General features: G+C 49.4%; 14 protein-coding genes across 14 annotated transcripts; 7 read left to right on the top strand and 7 right to left on the bottom strand.

The window, feature by feature from the left end:
- Positions 1–639: 639 nt before the first annotated feature.
- On the bottom strand, positions 640–2,328 carry N7519_005154 (nucleoporin FG repeat-containing protein; the record flags this gene model as incomplete). The annotated part of the gene is made up of 3 exons (XM_057291930.1): positions 640–1,576; positions 1,635–2,081; positions 2,255–2,328. 3 exons carry the CDS (start codon positions 2,326–2,328, stop codon positions 640–642), a joined length of 1,458 nt encoding a protein of 485 aa, XP_057146741.1.
- A 1,152-nt stretch (positions 2,329–3,480) lies between these two features.
- On the top strand, positions 3,481–4,969 carry N7519_005153 (uncharacterized protein; the record flags this gene model as incomplete). Its single annotated transcript, XM_057291929.1, has 4 exons — positions 3,481–3,680; positions 3,737–3,799; positions 3,850–4,715; positions 4,764–4,969. The coding sequence occupies 4 exons, from the start codon at positions 3,481–3,483 to the stop codon at positions 4,967–4,969; spliced, it is 1,335 nt and encodes a 444-aa protein (XP_057146740.1).
- Positions 4,970–5,388: 419 nt separating this feature from the next.
- N7519_005152 (haloacid dehalogenase superfamily protein) lies at positions 5,389–6,379 on the bottom strand (the record flags this gene model as incomplete). The annotated part of the gene is made up of 3 exons (XM_057291928.1): positions 5,389–6,087; positions 6,142–6,301; positions 6,363–6,379. 3 exons carry the CDS (start codon positions 6,377–6,379, stop codon positions 5,389–5,391), a joined length of 876 nt encoding a protein of 291 aa, XP_057146739.1.
- A 150-nt stretch (positions 6,380–6,529) lies between these two features.
- On the top strand, positions 6,530–7,501 carry N7519_005151 (uncharacterized protein; the record flags this gene model as incomplete). Its single annotated transcript, XM_057291927.1, has 4 exons — positions 6,530–6,646; positions 6,710–6,901; positions 6,963–7,337; positions 7,400–7,501. The coding sequence occupies 4 exons, from the start codon at positions 6,530–6,532 to the stop codon at positions 7,499–7,501; spliced, it is 786 nt and encodes a 261-aa protein (XP_057146738.1).
- Positions 7,502–8,103: 602 nt separating this feature from the next.
- Positions 8,104–8,496, top strand: N7519_005150 (uncharacterized protein; the record flags this gene model as incomplete). Its single annotated transcript, XM_057291926.1, has 1 exon — positions 8,104–8,496. The coding sequence occupies one exon, from the start codon at positions 8,104–8,106 to the stop codon at positions 8,494–8,496; it is 393 nt and encodes a 130-aa protein (XP_057146737.1).
- Positions 8,497–9,057: 561 nt separating this feature from the next.
- On the top strand, positions 9,058–9,462 carry N7519_005149 (uncharacterized protein; the record flags this gene model as incomplete). Its single annotated transcript, XM_057291925.1, has 1 exon — positions 9,058–9,462. One exon carries the CDS (start codon positions 9,058–9,060, stop codon positions 9,460–9,462), a length of 405 nt encoding a protein of 134 aa, XP_057146736.1.
- Positions 9,463–9,547: 85 nt separating this feature from the next.
- On the bottom strand, positions 9,548–10,072 carry N7519_005148 (putative dUTP diphosphatase Dut; the record flags this gene model as incomplete). Its single annotated transcript, XM_057291924.1, has 1 exon — positions 9,548–10,072. The coding sequence occupies one exon, from the start codon at positions 10,070–10,072 to the stop codon at positions 9,548–9,550; it is 525 nt and encodes a 174-aa protein (XP_057146735.1).
- A 641-nt stretch (positions 10,073–10,713) lies between these two features.
- Positions 10,714–12,414, top strand: N7519_005147 (acyl--CoA ligase; the record flags this gene model as incomplete). The annotated part of the gene is made up of 1 exon (XM_057291923.1): positions 10,714–12,414. The coding sequence occupies one exon, from the start codon at positions 10,714–10,716 to the stop codon at positions 12,412–12,414; it is 1,701 nt and encodes a 566-aa protein (XP_057146734.1).
- A 560-nt stretch (positions 12,415–12,974) lies between these two features.
- Positions 12,975–14,377, top strand: N7519_005146 (uncharacterized protein; the record flags this gene model as incomplete). The annotated part of the gene is made up of 3 exons (XM_057291922.1): positions 12,975–13,730; positions 13,782–13,797; positions 13,875–14,377. 3 exons carry the CDS (start codon positions 12,975–12,977, stop codon positions 14,375–14,377), a joined length of 1,275 nt encoding a protein of 424 aa, XP_057146733.1.
- Positions 14,378–14,605: 228 nt separating this feature from the next.
- Positions 14,606–15,709, bottom strand: N7519_005145 (SDR family oxidoreductase; the record flags this gene model as incomplete). Its single annotated transcript, XM_057291921.1, has 2 exons — positions 14,606–15,034; positions 15,083–15,709. The coding sequence occupies 2 exons, from the start codon at positions 15,707–15,709 to the stop codon at positions 14,606–14,608; spliced, it is 1,056 nt and encodes a 351-aa protein (XP_057146732.1).
- A 1,499-nt stretch (positions 15,710–17,208) lies between these two features.
- N7519_005144 (uncharacterized protein) lies at positions 17,209–18,177 on the top strand (the record flags this gene model as incomplete). Its single annotated transcript, XM_057291920.1, has 1 exon — positions 17,209–18,177. One exon carries the CDS (start codon positions 17,209–17,211, stop codon positions 18,175–18,177), a length of 969 nt encoding a protein of 322 aa, XP_057146731.1.
- A 1,144-nt stretch (positions 18,178–19,321) lies between these two features.
- Positions 19,322–20,614, bottom strand: N7519_005143 (serine/threonine-protein phosphatase; the record flags this gene model as incomplete). The annotated part of the gene is made up of 6 exons (XM_057291919.1): positions 19,322–19,394; positions 19,446–19,518; positions 19,573–20,106; positions 20,177–20,282; positions 20,345–20,386; positions 20,453–20,614. 6 exons carry the CDS (start codon positions 20,612–20,614, stop codon positions 19,322–19,324), a joined length of 990 nt encoding a protein of 329 aa, XP_057146730.1.
- A 589-nt stretch (positions 20,615–21,203) lies between these two features.
- Positions 21,204–22,331, bottom strand: N7519_005142 (proteasome inhibitor PI31 family protein; the record flags this gene model as incomplete). Its single annotated transcript, XM_057291918.1, is given in 3 exon segments — positions 21,204–21,792; positions 21,803–22,094; positions 22,148–22,331. The coding sequence occupies 3 exon segments, from the start codon at positions 22,329–22,331 to the stop codon at positions 21,204–21,206; spliced, it is 1,065 nt and encodes a 354-aa protein (XP_057146729.1).
- Positions 22,332–22,611: 280 nt separating this feature from the next.
- On the bottom strand, positions 22,612–24,255 carry N7519_005141 (acyl-CoA dehydrogenase family protein; the record flags this gene model as incomplete). Its single annotated transcript, XM_057291917.1, has 3 exons — positions 22,612–22,948; positions 22,999–23,367; positions 23,420–24,255. The coding sequence occupies 3 exons, from the start codon at positions 24,253–24,255 to the stop codon at positions 22,612–22,614; spliced, it is 1,542 nt and encodes a 513-aa protein (XP_057146728.1).
- Between the last annotated feature and the right edge of the window lie 527 nt (positions 24,256–24,782).

Below are 24,782 nucleotides of genomic sequence, written 5' to 3'. Positions count from 1 at the left end.
ATGGATATTGCATTGAAGGAGAGACCCGCTCTTCTACCCCTAGAATATTCAAGGTGATCACGCAATTTTGCTGACGTTGATGGCGGGATTTGCCATCTTCATCGAATGAACATAGGAAACAGCTGCTCGATCGATATACTAGCTCTCACCGCTGTTTCAGATGAGGCATCTCTAGGTCAAGGACTTTGAACGCGTGTTCACTAGGGATAGAAGTGTTGATGTACAACATGCAGTAGAGTTGAGGTTGAGATTAGAAATGGCGCTAAGGAGGCGATCACGCAAGAGTGGCGGGCTTTTGCGACGGGTTACTCATCAGCCTCTTGCCCACCTGGGCAGTGGGTACACTGAACCGCATGCAGCATAGTAATTATTACTACCATATACTGAGTATGTTATTCAATGTAAAGCTTGTATACATTGGATTGGCTCAAGGAACTTGACTTTTACAATGATCTACACCTAGATGGTCTATGGAGTAGCTTGTGTTCTTATCTTACGATGTATGGCTATTTAAGGCCTACAATTAGGGCACGGACTAATGATAGTTCGGAGTTAACAGATAAACTGCTTGATGTCATGTTTCGCATGCTGAAGATCAGCTCCCATAAAAATACAGACAAAACTCGCTGAATCCTCTATCTATCCCAGATGAAGCCGGCCATCGCCAAGTGATTGCTGCCCAATCGACAAATCTTGTACTTGCTCCGATACATTGCTCAGACGAGTGGCCACACCCATGATTCCAGCCTCGACATCTGAGAGTACACCGGAAAGTTCGCTGATGGTGGACCGAGGAGTCCCCGCAGCTCCCTCACGGGACTTGGAGCTCACAAAGTCGCTAATCTGGCGGTTGAGCGTAGCTTCAACACCGTGAAGATGGTCTTCGATCTCTTTGAGGTTGCCGGTATATCTTGTAAGAACGCCTTTCATCTCCTTCGAGCGATGAGAGAAGTAATCGACCAGGTTGACGGGGACCCCATTGACGTCAGTAGATGCGTCACCCTCAACACCGTCGGGAAGAGCAAGTGTGTTTTTGCGACTCGAGCGCATAGATCGCTCCGGAATCTGTTGATCCTGCACAGACCACCATCCACCACCAGTTGACTGGTATTGTAGAGGAAGCTTCAGCGTATCAATGGCTCGGAAGGCAACTTGGGCCTCGGCCGCATCCCGTGTAACAAGGCTGCGCAGCCCATCAATATCACTGGCATCGTTCTCAAGTGCGTGTTGCATGGTTTCCAGTTTGCCTTGTACAAATTCGACATCGTTAGGAATTGTAGCACCCTGCTTCTCGATGGTCGGCAGCAGATCCCCGACCTCATGGCACATCTTCATCTGGTTCAGGATGTGCTTGTCGATAGCCTCGATTTGGCTACGGATTTCGTCCGCGCAGCTCTCAAATTTTGTGGTTGGCAAGAGATTGCTCACGTCAACTTTCACGCCGGGAATCACCGTGCTGGTAGCGGTGCTCTGCTGTAATGGTTGTGTGGTCTGTGCGGGGGCTGGTTGGCCGAAGAGAGAGAGGGTAGGCTTTTGAGGCTGTTGTTGTTGTTGGGTTGTGCTCTGGCCGGCACCACTGGAGATTATTAGAATATAAGCCACGAGACGGGACGAGCACAAGGACAGTCACTTACAACAAGCCCCCTGTAGTTCCTCCTGTTGCTCCCCCAGTGCCGGCACCAGCAGCTCCGAGTCCACCGAGTCCACCGAGTCCACCAAAGGCTGGCTTTGCTTGGCTTTGAGCTGTAGACGCACCGCCGCCGAAAAGTCCACCGCTCGTTGTTCCTTGAGTCGTGCCGGTGCCAGCACCAGCAGTTGACCCACCGAACAGACTACTTGTCCCAGAAGGTTGTGTCGTGGTATTTGCGCCTCCGAAAAGGTTGCTGCCGGTCGCACCGCTCTGCTGTTGGCCTCCGAACATGTTGGATCCGGTCGGTTGTGCTTGTGTCGTGGTTCCTGTGGCCGGGGCTCCGAACAAGCCTCCTGCTGGCTTAGGTGTTGTCGAGCTCGCAGCGTTGCCAAAGAGACTGCCGGTATTAGTTGCGCCGGTGGTGGCTGTGGATGTGGCCGTGTTGCCGCCGCTGTTGATGGGAGATTACGATTAGCTTTTTTTTTTCTGCCTGAAACCACCGTGATCCCAGCTTCCGACCTGGGAATAACAAGGGATTGGGAGGGGAAGCGAGTCGAATCAGAGCAAGGGTCAAGCGATAGGTCTGATAGGTGTAATCAGAGAAAGATGGATGGGAGCACTAACAACAAAGAACTGGTGGAGTTTGTGTTGAGAGAAAGTCCACCTGTGGTAGGTGTTGCTGCTTTGGGAGCAAACATGATTGGGAATGTGACAATAGACTTCAAATGCTTGAATGAAAATGGAACCTCTCAATGGGCCCCCGTCAATAGAAACAAAGCTGCGCAAATGCGATTTGCGGAATGCGCGAAGCTTCTCGGTACTTTATTTATCCGATCCGATATTTTTTCCCTAGCTTGGAAAGGCGGTCTACTCAATTTTATACTACATTGTATGGCTTTTGTTCATTGCTTGTATGTACAGATCTCCGAAATATTGGACAAAACTCTTCTTCCCAGATATACCGCCCTCCAAATTCTGCCGGTTCTGCCAGTCTAAAACTCTTAATATAGTTAGTGTGTAGGCATGTGATCCAGCACTAAGGGTTCAGTCAAAGGTATTTATCTAAGGAGACTGCTAAAAAAGGACCACTAAGGAGACACATAAAAGGACCACGTGACAGGACTGCCTGAGAAGACCACTAAGAAGACTGCGGCCGCATAAGCGGCCGACTATACCTTACACATAGCAGCATGTTTAAGGGAGGCGGTACAGAGCGGTATATAAAGGTACAAAGATCTGGCCAAATATTTCGGAGGTCCCACTGTATATTCATTTGCGCAATCTGCACGCCCCTCATTGGCTGTTGGGTTTGCAGGGGACAAGTCCGCCGGAGTGGGTTGCGCACCCTACCAAAATGGAATTCGCCTTTTTAACCTCCTTTTTCTGACTTACTATTGGCCCTTTTTACTTACTTCTTGCTCGAGCTTATACGGCGTATATATAGTGTCCGCGTCGTCTACGCTATAACGATTCTACAACGTTTCTCCCTGTGGACCCCTTCCGATTCTTTACCGCCTTCGTATATGTATTATATAATATTGCGTGCTAATTATTCCTCTTCCTTTTATATTCGTCTATATTTCGCTACCTATACCTCCTTGTCGCTGTCGTGCCTAGTTACATAGTATAATTTGTATCCCATTATGAACGTTACTGTGGTGGAATCCTTGTGATTGCCGATATATGTGTGTAGCTCGCAAGTGTCCTCAAATGTCTGACTTGACCTATTCATTGTCCTTTCGACTCCGGTCTTATTCAGAACTTTGAAGGCAAATGAGCCATTGATTAAATTGGCCGCATCTAAAATCTCTAGCGAAGACAGCTGTCCAGTCTCTCTGGCAGTGCTCGTTATGACTGACGAAAACACCAAAGCGTGGACGCCAGTATGTGTGGCATCAACCGGACGACAAAGTGGGAGACCAATCGATCCATCACGATCACGACACTCGTCAAGTTCATTATCACCAGTCCAAAGTGAGCCTGGGGCAACCCCTGGTGATGAGTCCATGGATCAAGATACCGACCTCGGCTATTTCAAGAGCGCAGAATGGTAAGACTCTAGGGGAGCGATCCGTGATCAATCTTTACTAACCTGATGGTGTACAGGACCCCAGACAGAACGACTCTGCTGACAGATTCAGCAGATCATTCTATCAGAACATGGATCCTGTAAGTTAGCGAGTCATCCCTACTGTTGATTCTTTCGCTGATGCAGCTAGGCCACCGGATCTGCTGGAGGACAAGCCCATCCACCAATTATCCCCATACTCAACTCTGCCCTCAGCAGAGCCGACATATGCTACCGCGATCTATCCCTTCTACAACCTTCAAGATCCATCCTCTACCCTATTTCTCTCATCTGTCCGTGATCATCCAATTCGGCTATCATCAGCCCTGGCTCCTACGTCAGTGGCGAGCTACTCCCTGGTAAATCCAATGACAGAAGCATACATAACACCTCATTCAATGATCTACCCATCCACGATGGGCGGGACCCACTTCCTCACAGGCTCAGATAGCCTCATTTGTCTCTTCGACGTGTCCCGAACAGGACCACAAGGACCCATATCCTCAATGCCGACCATCCCCAGCAAACGCAAGCAGATTGTCGGCGGTGGTATCGGAATGAAGGGCATTGTTTCAGCCCTGGCTCTGAACCCCAGCGGGGATGGTATCCTTGCTTCAGGCACTTTCACCAGACACATTGGACTGTACAGCTCAAATGGCTCGGGTGAGCTCCTTGGGACGTTCAGCGTGGCAAAAACAAGCGCAAACCGTGATATTGGCGGTCGTGGAGTTACACAGCTTGTCTGGAGCCCCTGTGGCAGGTATCTGTATGTCGTCGAGCGTAAGAGTGACGGAATTTTGGTTTATGATGTTCGGGTCACGGGGCAACTGCTTGGGCACTTGCGCGGACGCAAGGCTTACACGAATCAACGCATGAAAGTTGATGTTGTTCCATCTGGTCCTGATGGCTCTCATGAGATTTGGGCTGGCGGTACCGATGGGTTTATGAGGGTTTGGAGGAATCCGGAGCACTGTGCAGGTGGGAAGGACCCCGATTGGGAGTTTAAGGTGCATGATGGTAAGTTTCTTGACAATCGCCAAGATGCTCTGTGCTGATATATGACAGATGCTGTGACGAGTACAATGTTTCACCCCCTGGGAAGTGTTGCTGCAACCTGCTCTGGGCAGCGACATTTTGTTTCAGATGATCCCTGTGACGAAGACATTTCAGCAAAGAACACTAAGCAGGCCGACAACAGCCTCAAGATCTGGTCAATGCCATTTCTGTTGTCAGAACCCGAGCCAAACTATGACTTGGATCCTGTAGTCTGAGCAGTAAATCTTTGGTATGGGAATGAGACCAGGTGCCAACTGAACAAATCATCCAATGGAAGACCCAGTGACACCCTGAAAGGCGAGAGAGACGAATTCAAAGAAAGATCCCAGGTGCTACCGTGGTTGTCTCCAATGTTCTCCTCGTCACATCAAATGCTTCGTCAAAGTTAGAGTCTCAGGTGAGACTGATGTAGAATGAGTGCGCTTGCCTGTACTGACGAACATGCATTTCATCCATCCCGCGGACTCGTACAGAGGAGTGTTGTAGATATCCAGAAATTCGAAGGCCATTAAGTCACTGCCTGAATGTAAATTATTTTCTAACTAGACGCTCTACTCGCTCACATGTAACGTGTATTAACATCTAAAAACCAGCGTGGATGCTATGTGCTGCCTCAGAAAACCTGATCAAGTCTTCAGGGGATGCGAATGCCGTACTTCGCATACGGGAAGTCTTCCAAAGTAGTATAGAGCTGACCAAACCCGTCGCCGATCTTGCCAGGCGTTCCAGAACCCTGCAGACGCGGGGCCTGGAGCTCCTCTGCCTCTTTCTCAGCATCTGTCTTCTCCTCGTCCTTATGCGCACCCGTGGCTCCAGCGAGCACCTCTTCCTCCCGGCCCTTGAAGGCTCCTAGAAGACCCGGATGAGGGCACCAGGCAACCTGCATGCCGGCACGACGACCAGCCTCGACACCCGGAACCGCATCTTCAAAGACGAGACACTCCTCTGGCTTGATCTCCGTCTTCCCCTTGTTGCGCAGCTCAATGTTGATGGTCTCCAGAGCAAGCAGGTAGATATCGGGAAGAGGTTTACCTCGGCCCTTGCCGATGCGTGGATCGTCACCAAGAACCTTGTTGGGTTCGGGGAATACCGAGAATAGCTCGGTTAGATGATCGGTCTTTAATTTGTAGTTCGCGCTGTGCGATGATGTTGCTAGTGCGATGTACACAGGCTCGTCGGTTGACTGCGTCGACACAAGGTTGGCCAAAAGAGTCGGTACACCGGGTAGCGGCTTTGACTGTGGGAAATAGTGTCGCTGGAGAACCGATTGCTCCTCCTTCAGCTGCTCAGCGCTGATGGGGAGCTGGGCAAAGTCGTTGAAAATCTTGCCGGCCTAAAAAATAGCGTTAGTACGCAGATACAGAACGATATATAGTGTGAGACGAACCTCCGGCTGGGGTCGACCCTGCAGCTGCGCCTTGATTGACCAGGGAAGAATGGGTTTGCCGTACTTCTGGAGAATTTCATTCGTGATTATGGAGTACAAATCCTCTGAGTCAATCAACAAGCCGTCCATGTCAAAGAGACATGCTCGGATGCGGGGAAGGCTGTCAACGGAGTCAATTGATGTTTAAGTGCGACCATGATCCAAGACCACGTTATACTCACTCATTAGTGGAACCCATGGCTGTATGGTCTATGTACCGGTGTCAGAGTGGGATATTGACAAGGCGTTTGATAAGACGCGGGGAATAAGCGTTATCAGTCCTATCAGTCCCGTGATTGAACCCTTGGCAACATCTGATGTTCTCAGCCGACGACGACCTGCTCACAAAATGAGCAATTCTTCTAATGTGCCCGAACACGACGGGAAATGTGCTCCCATTGATGCCGATGACAGTGGTGACGAGGAGGTCTTCCACGATGCCCACTTTCCCGCCGAGGAAGAAGCCGTGAGTCGTAACGGTGTGCAAACTCATGACTGGAGCCCCATGTTGACATCTTCCTTGCGATAGCAACTCCTGAAGGAATCCCACGAAATCAAATCCGAGGCAAATCAGCTGTTTGTCGCGAAAAGCTATGACCAAGCCATCTCCTGCTACGATCGAGCCCTCGCTTCCTGTCCGAGCTATCTCGACTACGATGTCGCCATAATCCACAGTAATATCGCCGCTTGCCATCTGAAATTGGAAGATTGGAAGGCCGCCGTGGACTCTGCGACTGTCTCCATCGAACGTCTCAAGCAAGATTATCCCGCCGACCCCGCAGGAAAAAGGCGACGAGTCGAAGGGGAAACAAATCCAAGAATCCAAAGAACACACAGATGCCGTGGTTGAACTATCCGGAGACGACGAAGAAGCTGAGCTAAAGGAACTACTAAGATTGCAAGAACAGGATGAACGGAGGAGCAAGGTGATGCGACTTCGAGGCAAAGTACTCTTGAGACGTGCAAAGGCGAAGACCGAAATCGGTGGCTGGGGTAGTCTGCAAGGTGCTGCAGAAGACTACCAGGTCCTTGCTGGGATTGAAAACCTCCCGGCAGATGATAAAAGAGTTGTCCAACGGGCATTGCGGGAACTGCCTGAGCGCATCAAACAGGCGCGGGAGAAGGAGATGGGCGATATGATGGGCAAGCTGAAGGAAGTGAGTACATTCCTCTGAGAATGCCCTTCTCAACTTGACAGAGCAATACTGATACCCGACAGCTCGGCAATGGAATCTTGAGTCCATTTGGTCTGTCGACAGACAACTTCAAGTTCGTCCAGGACCCGAAGACAGGTGGCTATAACATGAACTTCCAATCTTGATCACGTCTAGTCGGGTACACGATACTATCATCTATTCTTTGTCTCCAGGGCATCAGGGCCTTATGACTGATTTGTTTCTCAGCATCATATGCATATCTGGCAGAAAGCCATGAAGGCGTTCTGACTTTTGCGCACTCTTTGTTTTATTTCAACAACACATACTTTGATAGTTAAACAGCTCCAGTCCCTTAATTGTAGGACATGCATGTCATGTCCAAGAGTCCCTGCTTCTATCCACCAGTTTCCTTTGAAGCCACCACCGTAGATACATATAGTTCTTCCAGTCATACATAGAATTTGCCAGTGTAAAAGGGCTGGATCTAATGATTAGCTGGGATTGTATTCTTTCACCGCAAAGTGACGACATTTTCTCATTTGATTTGTATACATCCTTTTAAGAATCATGAAACATGTCTAGCAAGCTCTTTGTAAAAATAAATCATGGAGGCGTGGTTGCCTTTGACATCAGGCAAGACCAAAATATCCCGACATGTAGTTAAGCGCTGCATGACACGGCGAACCCCCAACCCATTCGATCTTAAAAGCCCAGCTTTCGCACCGAAATATTCTCCCAAACAACACAACCTCCTACACCACCAACCATGCCTCTTAAAGTCTTCACCACTGAGTCGATCGGTGCTCAGAGAAACCATATTGCCATCTATATTGAAACCGATCCAAGCGAAGACAGGGGCTGGCTACACCATGTCACCGGAACAATCCTGAACGGTATGGATTACACACCCAGGCAAACACCCAACCCGGAGGTGCTGCCAGAGCATGTGCCAGACTCGAAGAAGCAGATCGGGACCATTGAGGAGGAGGATCTGGAGAGGTTCCGGGAGGAATGCTGTCTAGCAGTTCTTCCCCCGCGGGCCCAGGTCACGCTCAAGGGGACCCGACTGTATCCTGACACCCCCCTCTACCGCTGCACAGAGTGGCTGAAGGATGTTGAGGAGATGGCTATTAGAAAGGGGATCGTTAAGCCTCTGTGAGGGTTAGTTATTTTGTTTTGTGGTCTTCTGAGGGATTGTATGATACTAACATAACAAGTAGTCTTGTGGTGCCGTGCACGCCATATCATTAGGTCTACGGTTAGGACGCCTCTGTAGGTCTCTAGATAGCATTTAAATCAATTATTCTTCTCTACACTTTTCTGTCTTGTCCGACCATCCTTCAGAACATTAGATGGGCAACATAATAGTGGGCTAAAATAGCTGTGCAATGTAAATATGAGGGATATTGAAATGGTATGATTCTTTGAGGTATGCGATTGAAGCTAAGACCATTGTCTAGGTGGTGTTCTTGTCAAGAAACAATTTTCATTTTCTTTCAATTCCCTTCTCATTTGTCTTATAACCTTGTAGTAGAATCGTGGTTCCCGAGACCCGACTCTGTACATACATGTATGTCTTAAGACAGCATGTCTGGGAACCATCATTTCTTTCATAGCAGGAAGTTATATCAGGCTACAAAATCCCACCAATTCTTTCCCTGGCAATCACACCTTGAAAAAGTCCACCTCACAAGATCAAAGCCATCCACAACCGCCCACCATGCCATTCAACGTCTATAAGATCCAAGATTGGTACCAGAACTATGTATTTTACATTGAGTTCAACACAATCACCAAGGGAGGGGAGGTAGAGAGTACCGGGTGGACACACTCCTTCGAGAGCGACCAAAAAGACGGCAATCAGTACACAGCTCGACTCCACAGCACTCTCAGGTCCTTCCCCATTGGACGCGCGATCGCGACTATCGAGGAAGCAGATTTGCCAAAGTTCCATAAACTATGCTTTGCAGCAATTGGCCCAGTGCCGCACAAAAAGTGTCCAAGCCGCTCGGGCGTTCATACCATGATGCCTTCGCCATGGAAGCAAGACCCATGGGAGTGGTGGCGATCGGTTCACGACAGATCCTTTGAAAAGGGGATATTCAAGCCCCATCCCGATACCTAGCTCATGGCCCCGGTGAGGGCGCTGACTTGGGGGGCAGACTTTTGATTCGGTTAGAAATGTACTAGAAGACACCAGCTGGCGCAATTCAAGACTGCTTTGGCGGTCGCAAATCTGTCATCCCTTGATAGACTCCATTGTAACCCTCGACCTTCTCGCTCATCTGGTGGAATACGAATTGAGCCAGACGCGCAGCAGGATACAGGCGTAGCCCCGTGGGATTGACGACCTGCATTAATGCCCCGACAGCCCCCTCATACCCGCTGTCCATAACACCGGCGTGTATCGTCACCCCGGACCTAAATAATGAGCTGCGCACAAAAACCTCGCCCATCACATCCAGAGGAACGGAGACGGTCTCGTTGAATTCCACAAGGTAAGAACCCTGCGTGAGATCTAAATATGGGGTATTTTCCTTTGATGCAGGAAAGGGTATCTCTTCAGTGGAGGCCGGTTGCCGAAGTTGGTTGTCCAAATCAATTATTCCGGGCGAGGTCCATTTGAGAATACGCTTCAGGGTGAGGTCTACACCACAGGGCTGGGCCTGCAGTGTGGGATATTTGACATTGCGGATGATGGAGCGGGTGATGAGAGAGCGCCCAGGGAGGATCATGTTCAATAGGTGTTAGAGTCTGTCGGTTTGTCTCCTATAATCTCTGCTTCTGTACATGTTGAAGTATCTGTCAATGTTGTGATGGGATAGGGGGCGAAGACAAACAGAGCAAACACATAGATTCCAGGGCTGCGTCCGACAATGCATGCGGCCCTAAGTGGATATAGGGCGCGATGTGTATACCGCTGCAGCGTACAATCGGATGTTTCAATTGTTATGATCTTTTGGCCAAGTGCCAGGTGCTAAAATGGTCTTATGTAATATCTTAGGTGCAGCAGCTAGCGTGCCCAGGTGAGAATTACATGCACGCTGCTTACTTTCTCAGGTACACAATTCCAAACCCACCTACCTAGGTACGTCTATGAGAACCCGAAATGATCCAAACAGGTCGAGCCGAGGAAGTCCAAGGGCCGAAGGCATCTCCATCGAGACCAAGATTAAGCTACGACCAATCAGAACACAACGCGGGGACGGATTGCGGGGCACCCTTCCGTACCGAACACGTTTGGAGCTCTCAATGCCGAGTTTGGCTTCCGAGAGTACGAAGTGTATATCAATACATTCTACTACTATTTAAGGCCATTTCCGGTTTAACTCAACGTCTATTTGGAGTCAAGCTCAGTGCAATTGATATACGCAAAATGCCAACAATCTACCGTTCACCATATCCAGATCTGGATATCAAATCTGTTGATTTGGTCTCTTATCTGTTCTCCAATCCTTTCAACACGCCCCTGGACCGGCCTATATACATCAATGCTGTCTCAGGAGAGCAATATACTTTTGGAGATGTGATGCAGCGTACACGCTCTCTGTCCAACGGGCTTCGGCAAAGTATAGGCCTTAAGCCTAACGATGTTGTGGCATTGTTCAGTCCCAACACAATCGATTACCCTGTGGTATGCCATGCAATTGTCGGCTCGAGAGCAATTGTTGCACCGACCAGTGCAGCTTTGACGGCACTTGAGCTTAACGCTCAGCTCAAGACCAGCGGGGCCAGATTCATCGTCGTCCATTCAACTCTGCTGGAGACTGCCCAAAAGGCAGCCAAAGGGACATCCGTCGAGAAAGTCCTCTTGATAGATGGCCAAACACCAGTAAATGGTCAACCTACATGCAATTATCTCGCCAGTACATTTGCCCCCGGCGATTTCCTAACCATCGATCCGGCCGAGGCAGATCGCCAACCCACATTCATCTGCTTTTCCTCTGGGACATCAGGCGCAGCCAAGGGTGTCATCACAACTCACCAGAACATCACCTCAAACCTCCAGCAATGGCGCCATCAAATGCTAGAATCTGGTCTTCCCTCTCAGCGACCAAGAAGACAATCCGCCATTGCATTCCTGCCATTCAGCCACATCTATGGCCTGAACTTGTTCATGTGCCAATGCTTGATGTGGGGTACAACAGTGGTCATCATGCCCAGATTCGACCTCGACTTATACCTCAGTTGCATCCAGAAATACCGACCAGACGAGTTGGCAGTGGTGCCGCCCATTGCCCTGATGTTGGTTAAAGACCCACGAGTCTCCAAATACGATCTAACCAGCGTGCGCAAGATCATGTCTGCCGCCGCACCGCTTACAATTGAATTATCCTCCGCCCTCGAAGCCAAGTTCACAGAGATCTGCAAGACAGAGGTATTCTGTACCCAGTCATGGGGTCTGACAGAGACCTCACCAATGGCAACAGCCGTCCCGAATGACCGCATGGATAAACGGAACGCGGGCGTGGGCTGTATTGTGCCGAACATGCAGCTACGCTTTGTGGATCCCGAATCTATGAAAGACGCAGCCATCACAGCTGATGGGTCCACCGAGCCTGCGGAAATCTGGTGTCGTGGTCCGAACGTGGTGATGGGGTATTACAACAATGACGAAGCGACGAAGGAGGCTTTCCACGTGGACGAGGATGGAACGAGGTGGTTCCGCACGGGTGATATCGGCACCATCGATGGAGATGGGTACGTCACCATCCAGGATCGCATCAAGGAGATGATCAAGTACAAGGGACTGCAGGTCATTCCTAGCGAGTTGGAGGGGAAGCTGGTCGACCACCCTGACGTGGAGGATGCGGCTGTGACTGGAATGTGGGTGGATGACAGGGCTACTGAGCTGCCGGTTGGGTTTGTGGTTTTGAGTCCGCAGGCTAAGGACAGGGATCAGAAGGCTGTCCTTGATGGAATCCACGCGTGGCTGAATGAGCGCATTGCTAACCATAAGCGTCTGCGTGGGGGTATCCATGTCTTGTCGCAAATCCCTAAGTCGCCGAGTGGGAAGATTCTGCGTAGACAGTTGAGGGATTTGCTGAAGAGTCAAGCGCCTAAAGCTCGTCTGTGATTGATTGCTCAGTGTCCTGTCAATAGTCTGTGCCTGTATAGATCGTGAAGTAGCAATTCCAACCGTTCAATTAGAAACTCTGGCGTATTTCTACGTATTTCAAATATCGTGTCACTTGACATATATACATGCTACATCCTACATTGTATATCAGAACAATCCATTTCTAAGTAAATTAAATATCCCAAATATCCCAAACGCCTAAAAGGGAAACCTCGGGAGATTTGCACTCTCGGGGCCCGCGGGCTCCGATCTGACACCATTTTGAGACTCAGAGACTTATTTCTTCTTTTTCTTTACCACATGGAGTTGATCATCTTAAATCAAGCTCATCGAACGTTGCACATATCTTCTTTATATTTTTATCTCTACGGTGACTTCTGATATCCAAGGGGTAGTGAATTTTCGCCCGTGAGGTCGATCTGACCAGCTCACGCGGACTGTGATTCCTCTCAACCACGCCTCCATTTGCCATGGGGCTACGGATGTGGCCCTTCTCACAAGAGAAGAAGGAAAGCAGGCCAAAATTCGTCGAGTTAAGATCATCAAAATGGTTCATCATGTTCGTCGTCGCCTTTGCTACAGGCACGGACATCTTCATGTACGGTCTCATCGTACCAGTCACACCAACCGCATTAAAAGAGAGAGTGGGAATCCCAGAGGACAATATCCAGAGCTGGACATCAATTCTTCTCGCCCTGTACTCAGCAGCGTTACTGGCATTTGCGCCTGTTGTCGGGTACATCGCTGATCGAGCCGAGTCCCGTCGGTGGCCATTGCTAGTTGGTCTCGTTGCGCTGGCCGCTGCAACAGCACTACTATGCGTCGGCACTCATATCGCGCTGTGGATTGTCGGTCGCTTGTTTCAAGGTGCCGCCGCTGCGGTGGTATGGACGGCCGGATTGGCACTGATGGTAGACACTGTCGGGAAAGACGACCTCGGCCAAGCTATCGGCTATGTCTCCATGGCTATCAGTGTTGGAACGCTAGCTGGACCTCTTCTTGGTGGAGTTGTCTACGAGGATGGTGGGTATTATGCTGTTTTCGGCCTTGCCTTCGCTTTCATCGGCCTTGATATCATCTTGCGATTGCTGTTGATCGAGAGGAGACATGCTGTTAAATGGCTTGCGCCGGAGATGACACCGCTGTCTGTGGATGGACAGCAATCCACGGAAAAGAAGTCGGGTGAAATCTCTGGACCTCCCGGCTTACCGGCCAATGGCTCTGAGCCCGTTGAATCCCAGACGCCTTCGCCCCCCCTCGCGCAATGCGCTCGAGCGTGTCACCATTTTATTGAGCTCCCCTCGACTCGTCGTGTCCGTCTGGGGATACTTCATCTTATCAATCGTTCTGACCTCATTTGATAGTGTCCTTCCACTCTTCGTGCAAGGGACATTCGGATGGCAGCAAAGTGGCCAGGGACTAATCTTCATCCCCCCTCATGGTGCCACACGTCTTAGACCCAGTGACAGGGTTCATTATTGACAAATACCCCAAGTCATGTCGTTACCTCGCCGCAGGGGCATTCCTCGCTTCCGTTCCTGTGATGGTGCTTCTGCGCTTTGTCGCGGATAAATCGATGCAGCACAAGATTCTCCTATGTGCCCTCCTGGCTTGTGTTGGGCTGTGCTTTGCGGTGGCTATGCCGCCTCTCATTACGGAGGTCTTCTTTGCTGTGAAGGAGAAGGAAGATAAAACTCCTGATATCTTTGGTCGCGGTGGGGCTATGGCTCTAGCTTTTGGGCTGTCGAACATGGGCTTTGCGGCTGGCAGTCTGATCGGGCCATTCTTTGCGGGCTTTATTCGTCAGGAGGCTGGCTGGGGGGCAATGGGATGGGCGTTAGGGTTGATAGCTGGCGTATCATCTATTCCAATCCTATTGTTCGTGGGTGGCTGGATCTTGAATAAACCAGTCGACTCAGTAAATGAGGCCCAATTGATGGAGAGCGCCCCTGTTCAATGAGTTTCCAGAGCCGAACAAAGGGATTTACCCTGTATATATACTTCATAATTTCATAGGTCAACTATGACAGTCTCATGGACAAAATTTACTCCAGCATTGGTCCCTGGATATAGTAGCTCCCTCGGTCTAACAGAAACTAACAGGGGAAGACGATTTCAAGAGATGTGTTATTGTGGAGGTCCACGACAAAGTTCCTATATCCGAAATAAAAAGTGCAGGGCATCACTTTTACCTAATAGTTCTGTGTCCAATATTCTCAATTTCCAACAACCGATTCACAGTGTCCACGACCATCTCCTCAAGGCCCCTCGGGGCAAACCCAAGGTCTCTAATCGACTTTCTGTTATCCCCACCAGCTGCCTCACCCTCCTCAGTCCTTCCAGCAGGGAGGCGCCCCTCAAGAGAGGGGAAGTGTTTCCTCATGATATCAACAAACTGCTGCTGAGAGTAAGTGCTGGACACAGTCAGATATCTCTGATTAGAGGCGATAGCTGTTTCGTAAGCTCTGACATGAGCTTTAGCCGCATCTCTGACATCAACACAGAAAGGGAAAGGCGTCTCTCCCGGGGATTCTAACTTTGCATCCATGAGTTCGTACACAGAGGCAAGAGAGGGGTTGGCGGATATATCGCTGGTAGGGATGATAATCGGACCGAACTAGATCTCACTTAGTGGGTAGAATCAGACGGGAATTACAGAACGTACGATCATCGGAGGACAAATAGCAACGAGGTCGAAAGAAGGCTGCTCGTTTTCCATGAAATCCCATGCCGTCCTCTCAGCAAACTGCTTGCTAGCAACATATCCGACAACTCCCGACCCCTTGACTGCCTCATCCCAGGTTGTTTTGGCCCAGTCATCTTCGGTATAAAGATGATCACGGTCGAAGCCACGAATCGGATCGATCATCGCGGCTCCGGACGACGTCAACACAACCCGCTTGACATCTGGGCCGTGTTTTTTAATGGACTGCAAGATACCGCGAGTCCCGGATATGGCTGGGATGAGAAGGTCGTTGGCGTTGTCTGTCGTGGTAAATGTATAGGGCGAAGATATATGAAATACCCCGGTGACACCTTGCACAGCCGTGTCGTACGCACCCGGGACGGTCATGTCTGGAACGAGAACGTATGAGAGCCGTTGACTATCTGGAGCATGCGCTTGGAGCACTTTCTTTACCATAGCCTCGGATCTAACAGTCACTCGCACGGAATAGCCTTGTCGTAATAGCTCGCGGACGACATGGGATGCCAGGAAGCCGGAACCTCCTGTCACTAAGACTGTTTCCGGGGGACTTGGAGCATCCTTGGAAGATGATTGAGGGACTGTCATCACTAGATTATGAACAATGTAATCTTAAGATATTGCTTTCAAATTTTGTGGCGTTTAAGTACTGTTTGAAATATAGCAGTCCGTTTATATATATACAAGTTCTTGGGATCATTCGATATCCACAAGTCAAGGTATGAGATGTACTGTTACACATGAAGTTACACATATAGACACATTGCGCAATGAGGATGACGGCTACATCCCAATGTCCTATTTGAAACCATATGGTTGATAGATGGTTGGTTTAGAGTGCAGTGGAGGGTTACACAACAGCTAAAAAGTGCCGTCAACATGCATCCAGGAAATATATTATGCTTATCCCGCCTTTTCCCCTTTCAGCCACATACTTCCTTATATTAGCTGATTTGAATCTTACCTGGGGAAATTATCCTAAGATTTTGTTATATTTAGGCTCGTGTGCAGAAAAGATGAACAACTGCAAGCCTCCCACTTAGTTTTCGGCATATACGATATTAAATTAGCTATAACTGTATAATGGACTTATACTCTTCTCCACAAAACTCATAAAACACGAACTTAGTGTAACGTACTACGACATATCGTTTCTACTTTAAAGTTCATTAGACCCTTACCCAGGTAAGTATATCCTGACAGGTCCCCTTGGCTCGGGATATAAGACTTCATATGGAGCATTTGTATGCAATCATCTCCCGAAGTTACCTAGTGCCTACGTACTCCGGGAGAATGTCACTTCACTTCTTTATCGAATCAAAAGGTGAGTATAGACGCTTAGCGAAGCCTACACAAAGTTATTAGGTACAGAATTGATCGCCTTCCAACTGTTTCAAAGATTCATCTGAGCATCTTGACTTCCACGTGGAAAAGAAAACATATAACATACACACTATAATCAACAACTTCCAGGGGCCCTATATCAGGTACTGTCTTCGAGGGCTTCAGCCCTACGATTGTGGCCATCGGCCCGATATACTCCTTTCTTTTTGAGCTTCCCCGAACTGGAACACGGAATTCCTTCGAGGTTGGTTCGATCGGCGATAAGGGGACTAGCAGTTACTTATTTTTCTGGCCCAATCCAGGCATTCACCAAATTCGTTGGACCTGAACGCTATCCCCTTCGTAGATCGGTGGTCGGCGCTTCGGCCTCCGTCCAGGCGAATCCGGAGAGCGAGGGACCGACACCGACAGCTCGGATTCACCTTTGGGTGTTAAATTTGACTGAATACGAGGGAATCGTCACTTTATCGCGTCAAATGGAGCCCGATCTGCGAGGTTTTGGATTTTTTTTGGAAGGAGAATTTAGAAGCTTGTTGACTGAACTAAAATATAAGACTTGCGAGGCCATTCGTACATATGCTGTAACTATACTTTCTCCCCAACTATTCCGCAGCTTCAGTCCAAAAAGAGAAAGAAACGAATCTCTAACAGTATTAAATTCTTAATCGAAGGAAATATATCTAAACACCAAAGTGTGTACTCCAGCCCTCTATCCTACAGCCAAACCCTAACAACCCTAGAAAATGGGAGGACCCTATATGCCTAGAACAGCCTCAGTGGGAGGCCGACCAACAATCACCCTCGATATCCCAATATGCTCCGTCTTCCTCGCCCTTTTCATCACCGGCGCCGCCTGCCACATGACCCTGTTCCGACGCAATCTCGCAAAAGGCCACAAATTCATTCCATCAGCCGCAACATTCGGTTTCTGCATGTCTCGCATTATCGCAAACATCATCCGCATCGCCTGGGCCTGTCACCCGACGAACATCAGACTCGCAATCGCAGCAAACATCTTCGTCGCAGCTGGCGTGTTGCTGCTCTTCATCTTGAACTTGCTCTACGCTCAGCGTATGTTCCGAGCTGTCTACCCAGTCCTGGGCTGGTCACGACCTGTATCGTGGGCATTCAAAGCTCTATATGTTCTCGTCGGCGTGACGATCGTTATGGTCATCACTTGTGTTATTCAGAGTTCGTATACTCTCAACGCCAACACCCTTCGCATCGATCGCGATATCCAGCTCTACGGTCAGACTTACTTCTCTATCATATCGTTCCTGCCGCTTCCTCTTCTCTTGCTTGTTCTTTTGTCTCCGAACAGAAAGCGAATTCAAGAGGTTGGTTCCGGTAGCTGGGTTGTCAAGGTCTTTCTCGTTGGACTTGTTAGCTGTTTGCTTTGTCTTGGTGCATCTTTCCGTGCCGGTACCTCTTGGATGTCACCTCGTCCTGTCACTGACCCAGCCTGGTATCACAGCAAGACCTGCTTCTATATCTTTAACTTCACTTTGGATTTTTTGGTCGTGGTCATCTTCTTCGTCGGCCGTGTTGACCAGCGATTCTGGGTTCCGAACGGCAGCTCGAAAGTGCGTCACTACAGACGAGATGAGGGTAGTCAGGAGAACGCGCAAGCTGCTCAGAATGGAACTTCTCTTCCGGCTCATGGTGAAAAGGATATCGAGAGTGCGGGTAGCAGCGTGTCTTTGAAGGGCTGACCGAAGAAACGAATAATTCGAGAGATCTGCATTGCATTATAAGGCGTACATCATTTGAGCTGACAGGCTGTGCTAATGTGTATATATCATTAACGGGAAAAACCATCTTCTATGTATAATATAATTTATGACAGACAATCAACGAAATCATGAACTTAAAAGACAATGCTGGCTACCTATCTCCATCAGCGAGACCTGATGAGTGGCTTCAATATGCTGATATGGCAATGTTTAATCACAGTGAGCTGGCGACGCAGAACATTTCAGTGAGAGTGTTATCGCTCCATATGATGTGGGAAACCCTGACGGAGGGATTTTTATATATCGACAATTTTAGTATAATCAGCTGATTGACCTCCCAGACATAGCCGTGTGTATCCTCGAATTTGTGTATTCCACGGATAGTCATCGTGAGGACTAGAAGTGTTGGTTGTTGGTGATTGTGACGCATTCCGTCATGTGTTCAAGAACCGGAAGAGCCGCTTTCCAGGTCGATATAGCACTCATTCGAGAGGGGTTGATGCGCATATCCCTAGATCCTCCAGAGCTGGGTTCTTTAGGCCATCAGTTCTAGACCATCAGAACATGAACTATCCCCCGTTGGCCCGTTCAATCAGAGCCTTGTTCGAGAAGGTCCAGGCGGCCGTTTGATGCCCGTGGACTTTTAACGGGCTGCTGATATTCGACTCGCAATGCCTTGGGGGACGACTGCTCAGAGGACAGACTTTGTTTATGGCAGAAGAAACCGGGCCCTAAGAAGACACCAAGCAATGATGAGGTAGATTTCTCATCTCGAGGGAACTTCTGGCTTATAGAGCTGCAGGCAGGGATATCATCTAGTGCCAGTTCAGCAAGGGAATGACGTTAAGCCTTTATGCGTATATCCCAGTTTAGCAATACCACGGGAGCCCTGTTACCTCAATTAACCAGAGAAATGTATTAATCACCAAACAGAAATATACCCTGGGTATTCCTATAGTCTCATGGAACTGGGTCTTGCAAATGGTCTTTTATTTTCATGATTGGTATCAACAAGTGGCCAGGCATCGAACCATACAGAATTAAATAGGCGAGAGCCCTGTTCGATTGCAACCCCCATTCTCCGCCAGTCCAATTGCCTCTCGAAGGACAAAAATGAAATCTATCAAAGGAAATAGTCAGGTGTGCGTCTCGATACCATAGGTTCTCCCGCTCGGGGGCAAGGGTCGAATTGTAGGCTAGATCATGTCAGTAGGAGATCCAAGAAATGATAAACCAGGAGTGCTCACAATGTGTATTTCAAATGCTCGTCAATCTCCATAATGGCGGCCTGGTTGCCGCAGCGGTAACAGTAATTTGGTGCTGTAGTCCGGTTAGTGCTTTGCTCCATCAGGTGTCTAGCGACGAAAAACATACCTGAGAAAATAGTGACCACGTTCCGATCCTGCGACCAGTTATATCCTTCCATCACCAATTGATGGGCACGTGCCACCAGAGTCAAGCCGTTGTTGTGGTTGAAGGCTTCGGAAATGTCCTGCCCGAACGTGTATCCAGCACCACGGGGAGAGATTCCCCATCCACATCGGTCATCGGGATCACTCCAGAGCAAATCACACATGGGTCCTTCGTGGGGAACTTCTTGAATACGATCAAGCGACCGGATGTTGTCGAGAGTGTCAATGGACGGACTCAGTCCACCGTGAAGACAGAAAATCTGGTTTTCGATGAGAGCAGTGAGGGGAAGGTAGTCGAAAAGGTCGGTGAAGTATTTCCACACGTTGGCATTGCCATATTTGCGGAGACATTCGTCATAGAATCCGTAGACCTGTGTGATCTGTCGGGACTCGTGGTTTCCACGGAGGATGGTAATACGCTGCGGGTAACGGATCTTCAGGGAGACCAGGAGGGTCACTGTCTCAACTGAGTAGTAACCACGGTCGACGTAGTCACCTATATCAAGAAAAAAAAAAATTAAAAAACATTACCCCACAACGCGTTCATCCGACCGACGTCCACTTACCCATGAAGAGGTAGTTTGTATCCGGGTTAGGACCGCCAATGCGGAAAAGCTCCATTAAGTCATGGAATTGTCCGTGTATGTCACCGCAGACTGTCACTGGGCATTTCTGTTCGAATAGGTCAGTGGGTTGGGCGGGCAGGACAACAACCCGACCGAGAAACGACATACCACTGGCTGCACATTGGATTCCTCCTGCAATACCTCTCTTGCCTGGAAGACACAGAAATGAGCAAACTCGAACTCATCATTATCAATCTGTCAAAACAAGAAACCCACCCGATCGCACAGCCGCCGCACGTCCTCCTCCGCTAATTGCTTGCAAGTCATCAAACTCTCGATCCAGCCGTCCAGAGTCGGTATGGACCCGGGGTCGTTTACTGGCGACAGGTGGTGTGGCTCGGGGGACCGCGCAGTATCGATCTCCATGTTGTTATCCATTGCGTCGGTATGCTCAGCTGGCTGAAAAGGAGGGGCCAGCTGGGGAGGGGCGGTCTCGTGAGAAAACAACGGAATTCGTGGATGGGCGGAGGTATCGTGGGGGTTGGGAAATATGTGGGATAATTACGCTCCAGATGGAAATTCAATTAAAAGACAACTTCCCAAGATTGATTCAAGGGATAAGGGGATGGGACTTGGGAACGCGAGAAAGGGAGAAGAGATGGGAGTTCGGGAAGGTCAAGTTGAGAGTGGTGAACAGATGCGCCACACTTCAGCCACACACCGCTTTCTCCAAGGTTGCCTACGTAATTATCAACTTCACCTGGGCACCATTGTATAGTTACGTAGAGCCAATGGGGTTATATCTTTGTTGGTTTGTGTTGGACATTTGGGCAGACAATACAATACGTGTATAGGGAGATATTCCACACAATGGACCCAAAAGGTACGGGGAAAACACATCAAAACGGGCCATTAGGGTATGACTGTAGCTTCTTGATATTCTTGTCAATTTCGAAATAGATTTGTGCCAAGGAACAAAGAATCGTCGTCTTCTTCATCCATAGTAGCCTGCCTTTCTCATCACTCGTTAGATAATACCCCCGCCAAATCCACCACCAAACCCACCAAACCCACCCCCACCTTGTCCATTATTACCGAACGGCCCTCGATTACGACCAGCAGGTGGCTCACCAGGTCCTACGGGATCATATCTGGCACCTGGTGGTACACGGGGGTCATATCCACCATTACCTGATCCTCCTTGTCCGCCGAAGAGAGGGTCATCAAAGGTAGGATGCATACCCCCGCCACTTGGACCAAAGCCAGGGCCCATAGATCCGCGCAAAGGATCATTGGGACCAAGTCCTGCTGGGTAAAGATCTCGTTCTCCAATGTTGTACGGACTTCTTCCTCCAAGTCCTCCTGGATATCGTTGCGGGGGCCGGTTCATCTGATGCTCATCTTCGAACCCGGGCGGGGCAAAGTCTGGTGGGTTGGAGCGTTGGGGAGCTGCCGCTAGGGGATCATCAAACGGACGTGGACGAGCAGGCTCGGGGAGTGTGCCATCTTGGCGAATATCCGGCTGTCCTTCTTGTGGCCTTGCTCTGGGCGGCTGCGTTGTATCTTCATACCCCTCTTTGTACAAACCGGGCGCGAGTTTCTGGATGACGTTGACTCTGAATAAACTGACCAAGTCGCCTGAGACCAGGTGGCGAGATGAAAGCCTCTCGCAGAGACGCAGGGATATTGTCCGAGGAAGATAGTGGGAATGCAGAGGCGGAGACGTAATTTTTGACGGGGATGTCAAACGAGCTGGTCCGGTCATCTCCCAAGGCCAGTGCAAAGATCACTGCGTTATTTCCCAGCCGACTCACTTTGAGTAGATACTCTGTCGAAGACTGCGCATGTGTGTACCGAAAGGCAAATGTATCGTTAGCGTTCCATTCTGTGGGGAGGGAAGGTGTAATTGTAGATGATTCTGGAGAATATTAATAAGAGTTCACCAATGCGATCGAAACAGACTTGACATACCTAAGTTGTGCTCTTCGCCGAGTCCAACCAGTCTGAAATCAAGTGCCACCATGCATGCATGGCCGATCAGAGCCACAGCCTCATATGGTGTGTTGAGACTCGGCTGTCTGTCACCTGCGGGCTGGATAGCTCTCACAGCAAGGTCGAGGATATTAGCCTCGTGAAAGGCATCGGCTGGAACCATTTTTGATAGATTTTGCTTATTTCAGACGTGAAATGCTGGATGACAGAGAATATGGAATATCTTGGGAGATGATGATGCGGCTCGCTGATGCCTTCACCTGGAGCTAGCTGCCTTGGGAAAGCTGTGGCGTCGGGACAAAGATCCCCCGCTCCAGCTATCTGCCCCACTTGCCTTTTTCTATTTTTGGCCAAGCGGAGAGCTGCCAGTGTATACAAAAACATAGCACTGTTATGTTGAATGAAATAATTCGATTGATACATTCGCTCAATATACTGCCACTCTATAACATCGACTTAGGGAAATCCTTCATTGCCTGCCGCACTCCCAAATCTGCCAAAATCTCCTCAGTTCCACCTAAGATGGCATCGAACTTGTAAGTGCGATGGAACATCTCGATCACCTTGCCCATTCCCGACTGAGTGAGGCCACGACCACCAAAGATGTTCGTAGCGAGGCTGGCAATCTCACCTGCGGCTTGGGTAGAGTGTGACTTGAGCAGTCCGATAGGTCCACCCAGAAGCTTCGCTTGCTGGGCGTATGTCATGTTGCACATCTGGTAGGCGATGGATTCAAGCCATGCCTGGTTAGATTCGGCGAGAGAGATCATGCGAGCAATCCTGTCGAGTGTTAGAAGAGAATATCGGCAGTGAATGATTAAAAGACTTACTTTTGGCGAATAACTGGTTGTTCAATCAACTTCTTGCCAAAGACGATGCGCTGGTTAGACCATTTCATGGTCTCTTCCACAACCATCATTGACATGCGGACGACTGCAGCGACCATCATAAAGCGCTCGTGGTTGAAATTGCTCATGATAACGATGAAACCCTTGTGCTCCTCGCCTAGGAGGTTCTGAACCGGGACCTTGACGTTCTCAAACTCCACGAAAGCAGTAGCAGCAGCAGTCGAATATGAGGTCTTGATTTGCTTGGTCTCCACACCCTCGCCGCGAGGAATCAAGAGCACTGAGAATCCCTTCTCGGTACGGCAGCCAGTGACAAAGTAGTCAGCGAACATGCCGTTTGTGATCCATTTCCTAGACATAGTCAGCGCAAATTACTTATTAAACCAACAAATGTGACACTGACTTTGTTCCGTTGACAATATAATGTTTCCCATCAGGAGTCTTCTCAGCAGTAGTCTTCAGACCCGCCACATCGCTACCAGCAAAGGCCTCCGTGATAGCCAAACACATCTTCTTCTGGCCCGACAAGACCTCGTCATTGAGGCGCTCCTTGAGTACAGGGTCATGCAACCATTGCTGTACAGCCGTCAAACTAATAGCCATACCGGCCATATTGCCATCCTGGAAGCCTCTGGCATTGGCACGGACCAACTCCTGTACTATGATCATATCATGAAGATAATCAAACTCCTTTGGATCCACAACTCCACCGAGCAAGGTGCGGCCGTGCAGATGCTTTCCAGGACCCAGCCGCATAGCCAGGATATTCGTCTCGGCCATGCGGTTGATCAGCTCTTGACTGATGTAGCTGCCATCCTGCTCCTTCTCTTGCGCTTCGGGCGTCACGTATTTATCCGTGAATTCCCGGATGGCCTTTTGCAGGCGTCGGTGGGTCTCCTTGTAGTAGGGTGACTTGAACTGGGGTCGCAGCCATAGGGGTTCTGCGTAGGGAACAGGGCTCAAAGCTCCAGGGAAGGGCAGGATGACCTCAGGCTTTTCGCCTTCGACGACACCAATGCAAAGCTGGTCACGGTATTTCTCCAGCACCTCCTGGCGGTGCAGGTTGTAGAAATCGGATGTTGCATCCTTGCCAGCTACCTGAGCAAGCACGACGCCACCGCCGGGGTGGGCGTCGACGAAATCTGTCAGATCATAGACTTGGTGGTCGATGATGCACCAGAGGGAATCCTCGGTGTTGTGCTTCGCGACTTCCGCACGCGTGAGAGTTTCTGATGGCATGTTTTTGTAGGGATAAAGGGAGGGAGAATGGGGGGCTACCCCAGATTATAAGTCGCCAATCATGCAACTGCTGTTTCAAATTGAGCCGAGGCCCGAGAATTTGTGATGTCAGCATCGTCGGTTTCTTGGCTGCAACCCCCAGCCCCTACCAACAGGGACCTCGGGATCAGATTCCGATTACTGATCTCGCGTACGATGTACAATTGATATTTTCGCAAGGGCAAGCTGTTGAATAATAATCATCAAGGGGGTTATAACGTCCTACGACCCACCGTGGACGTGCCCAAGTGCGATCGGTACGAGCCATTTTCAGCGTCAACTAGGCCTGGAAAGAAGAAGCAACACAACATGAAGTACATGTACGATGGATATAGTTTCAGATAGGGAGATATCAAAAAGAATAGGCTTCTTTCTATGTACTATGTACATAGAGGCTATCACGACCGTGGTTAGATCAATGATACCAACTATGTTTCTAAAATATATCTCAAATCGATGGAGCAATAAGTGGGGTGTATCCATGGGCA

The sequence above is a fragment of the Penicillium mononematosum genome (assembly GCF_028829835.1).
Source record: "Penicillium mononematosum strain IBT 11891 chromosome Unknown utg000003l:1.0-8172316.0:1.0-8177699.0, whole genome shotgun sequence".
Classification (NCBI taxonomy): Eukaryota; Fungi; Ascomycota; class Eurotiomycetes; order Eurotiales; family Aspergillaceae; genus Penicillium; species Penicillium mononematosum.
This window is presented reverse-complemented; position numbering and strand designations above follow the sequence as displayed.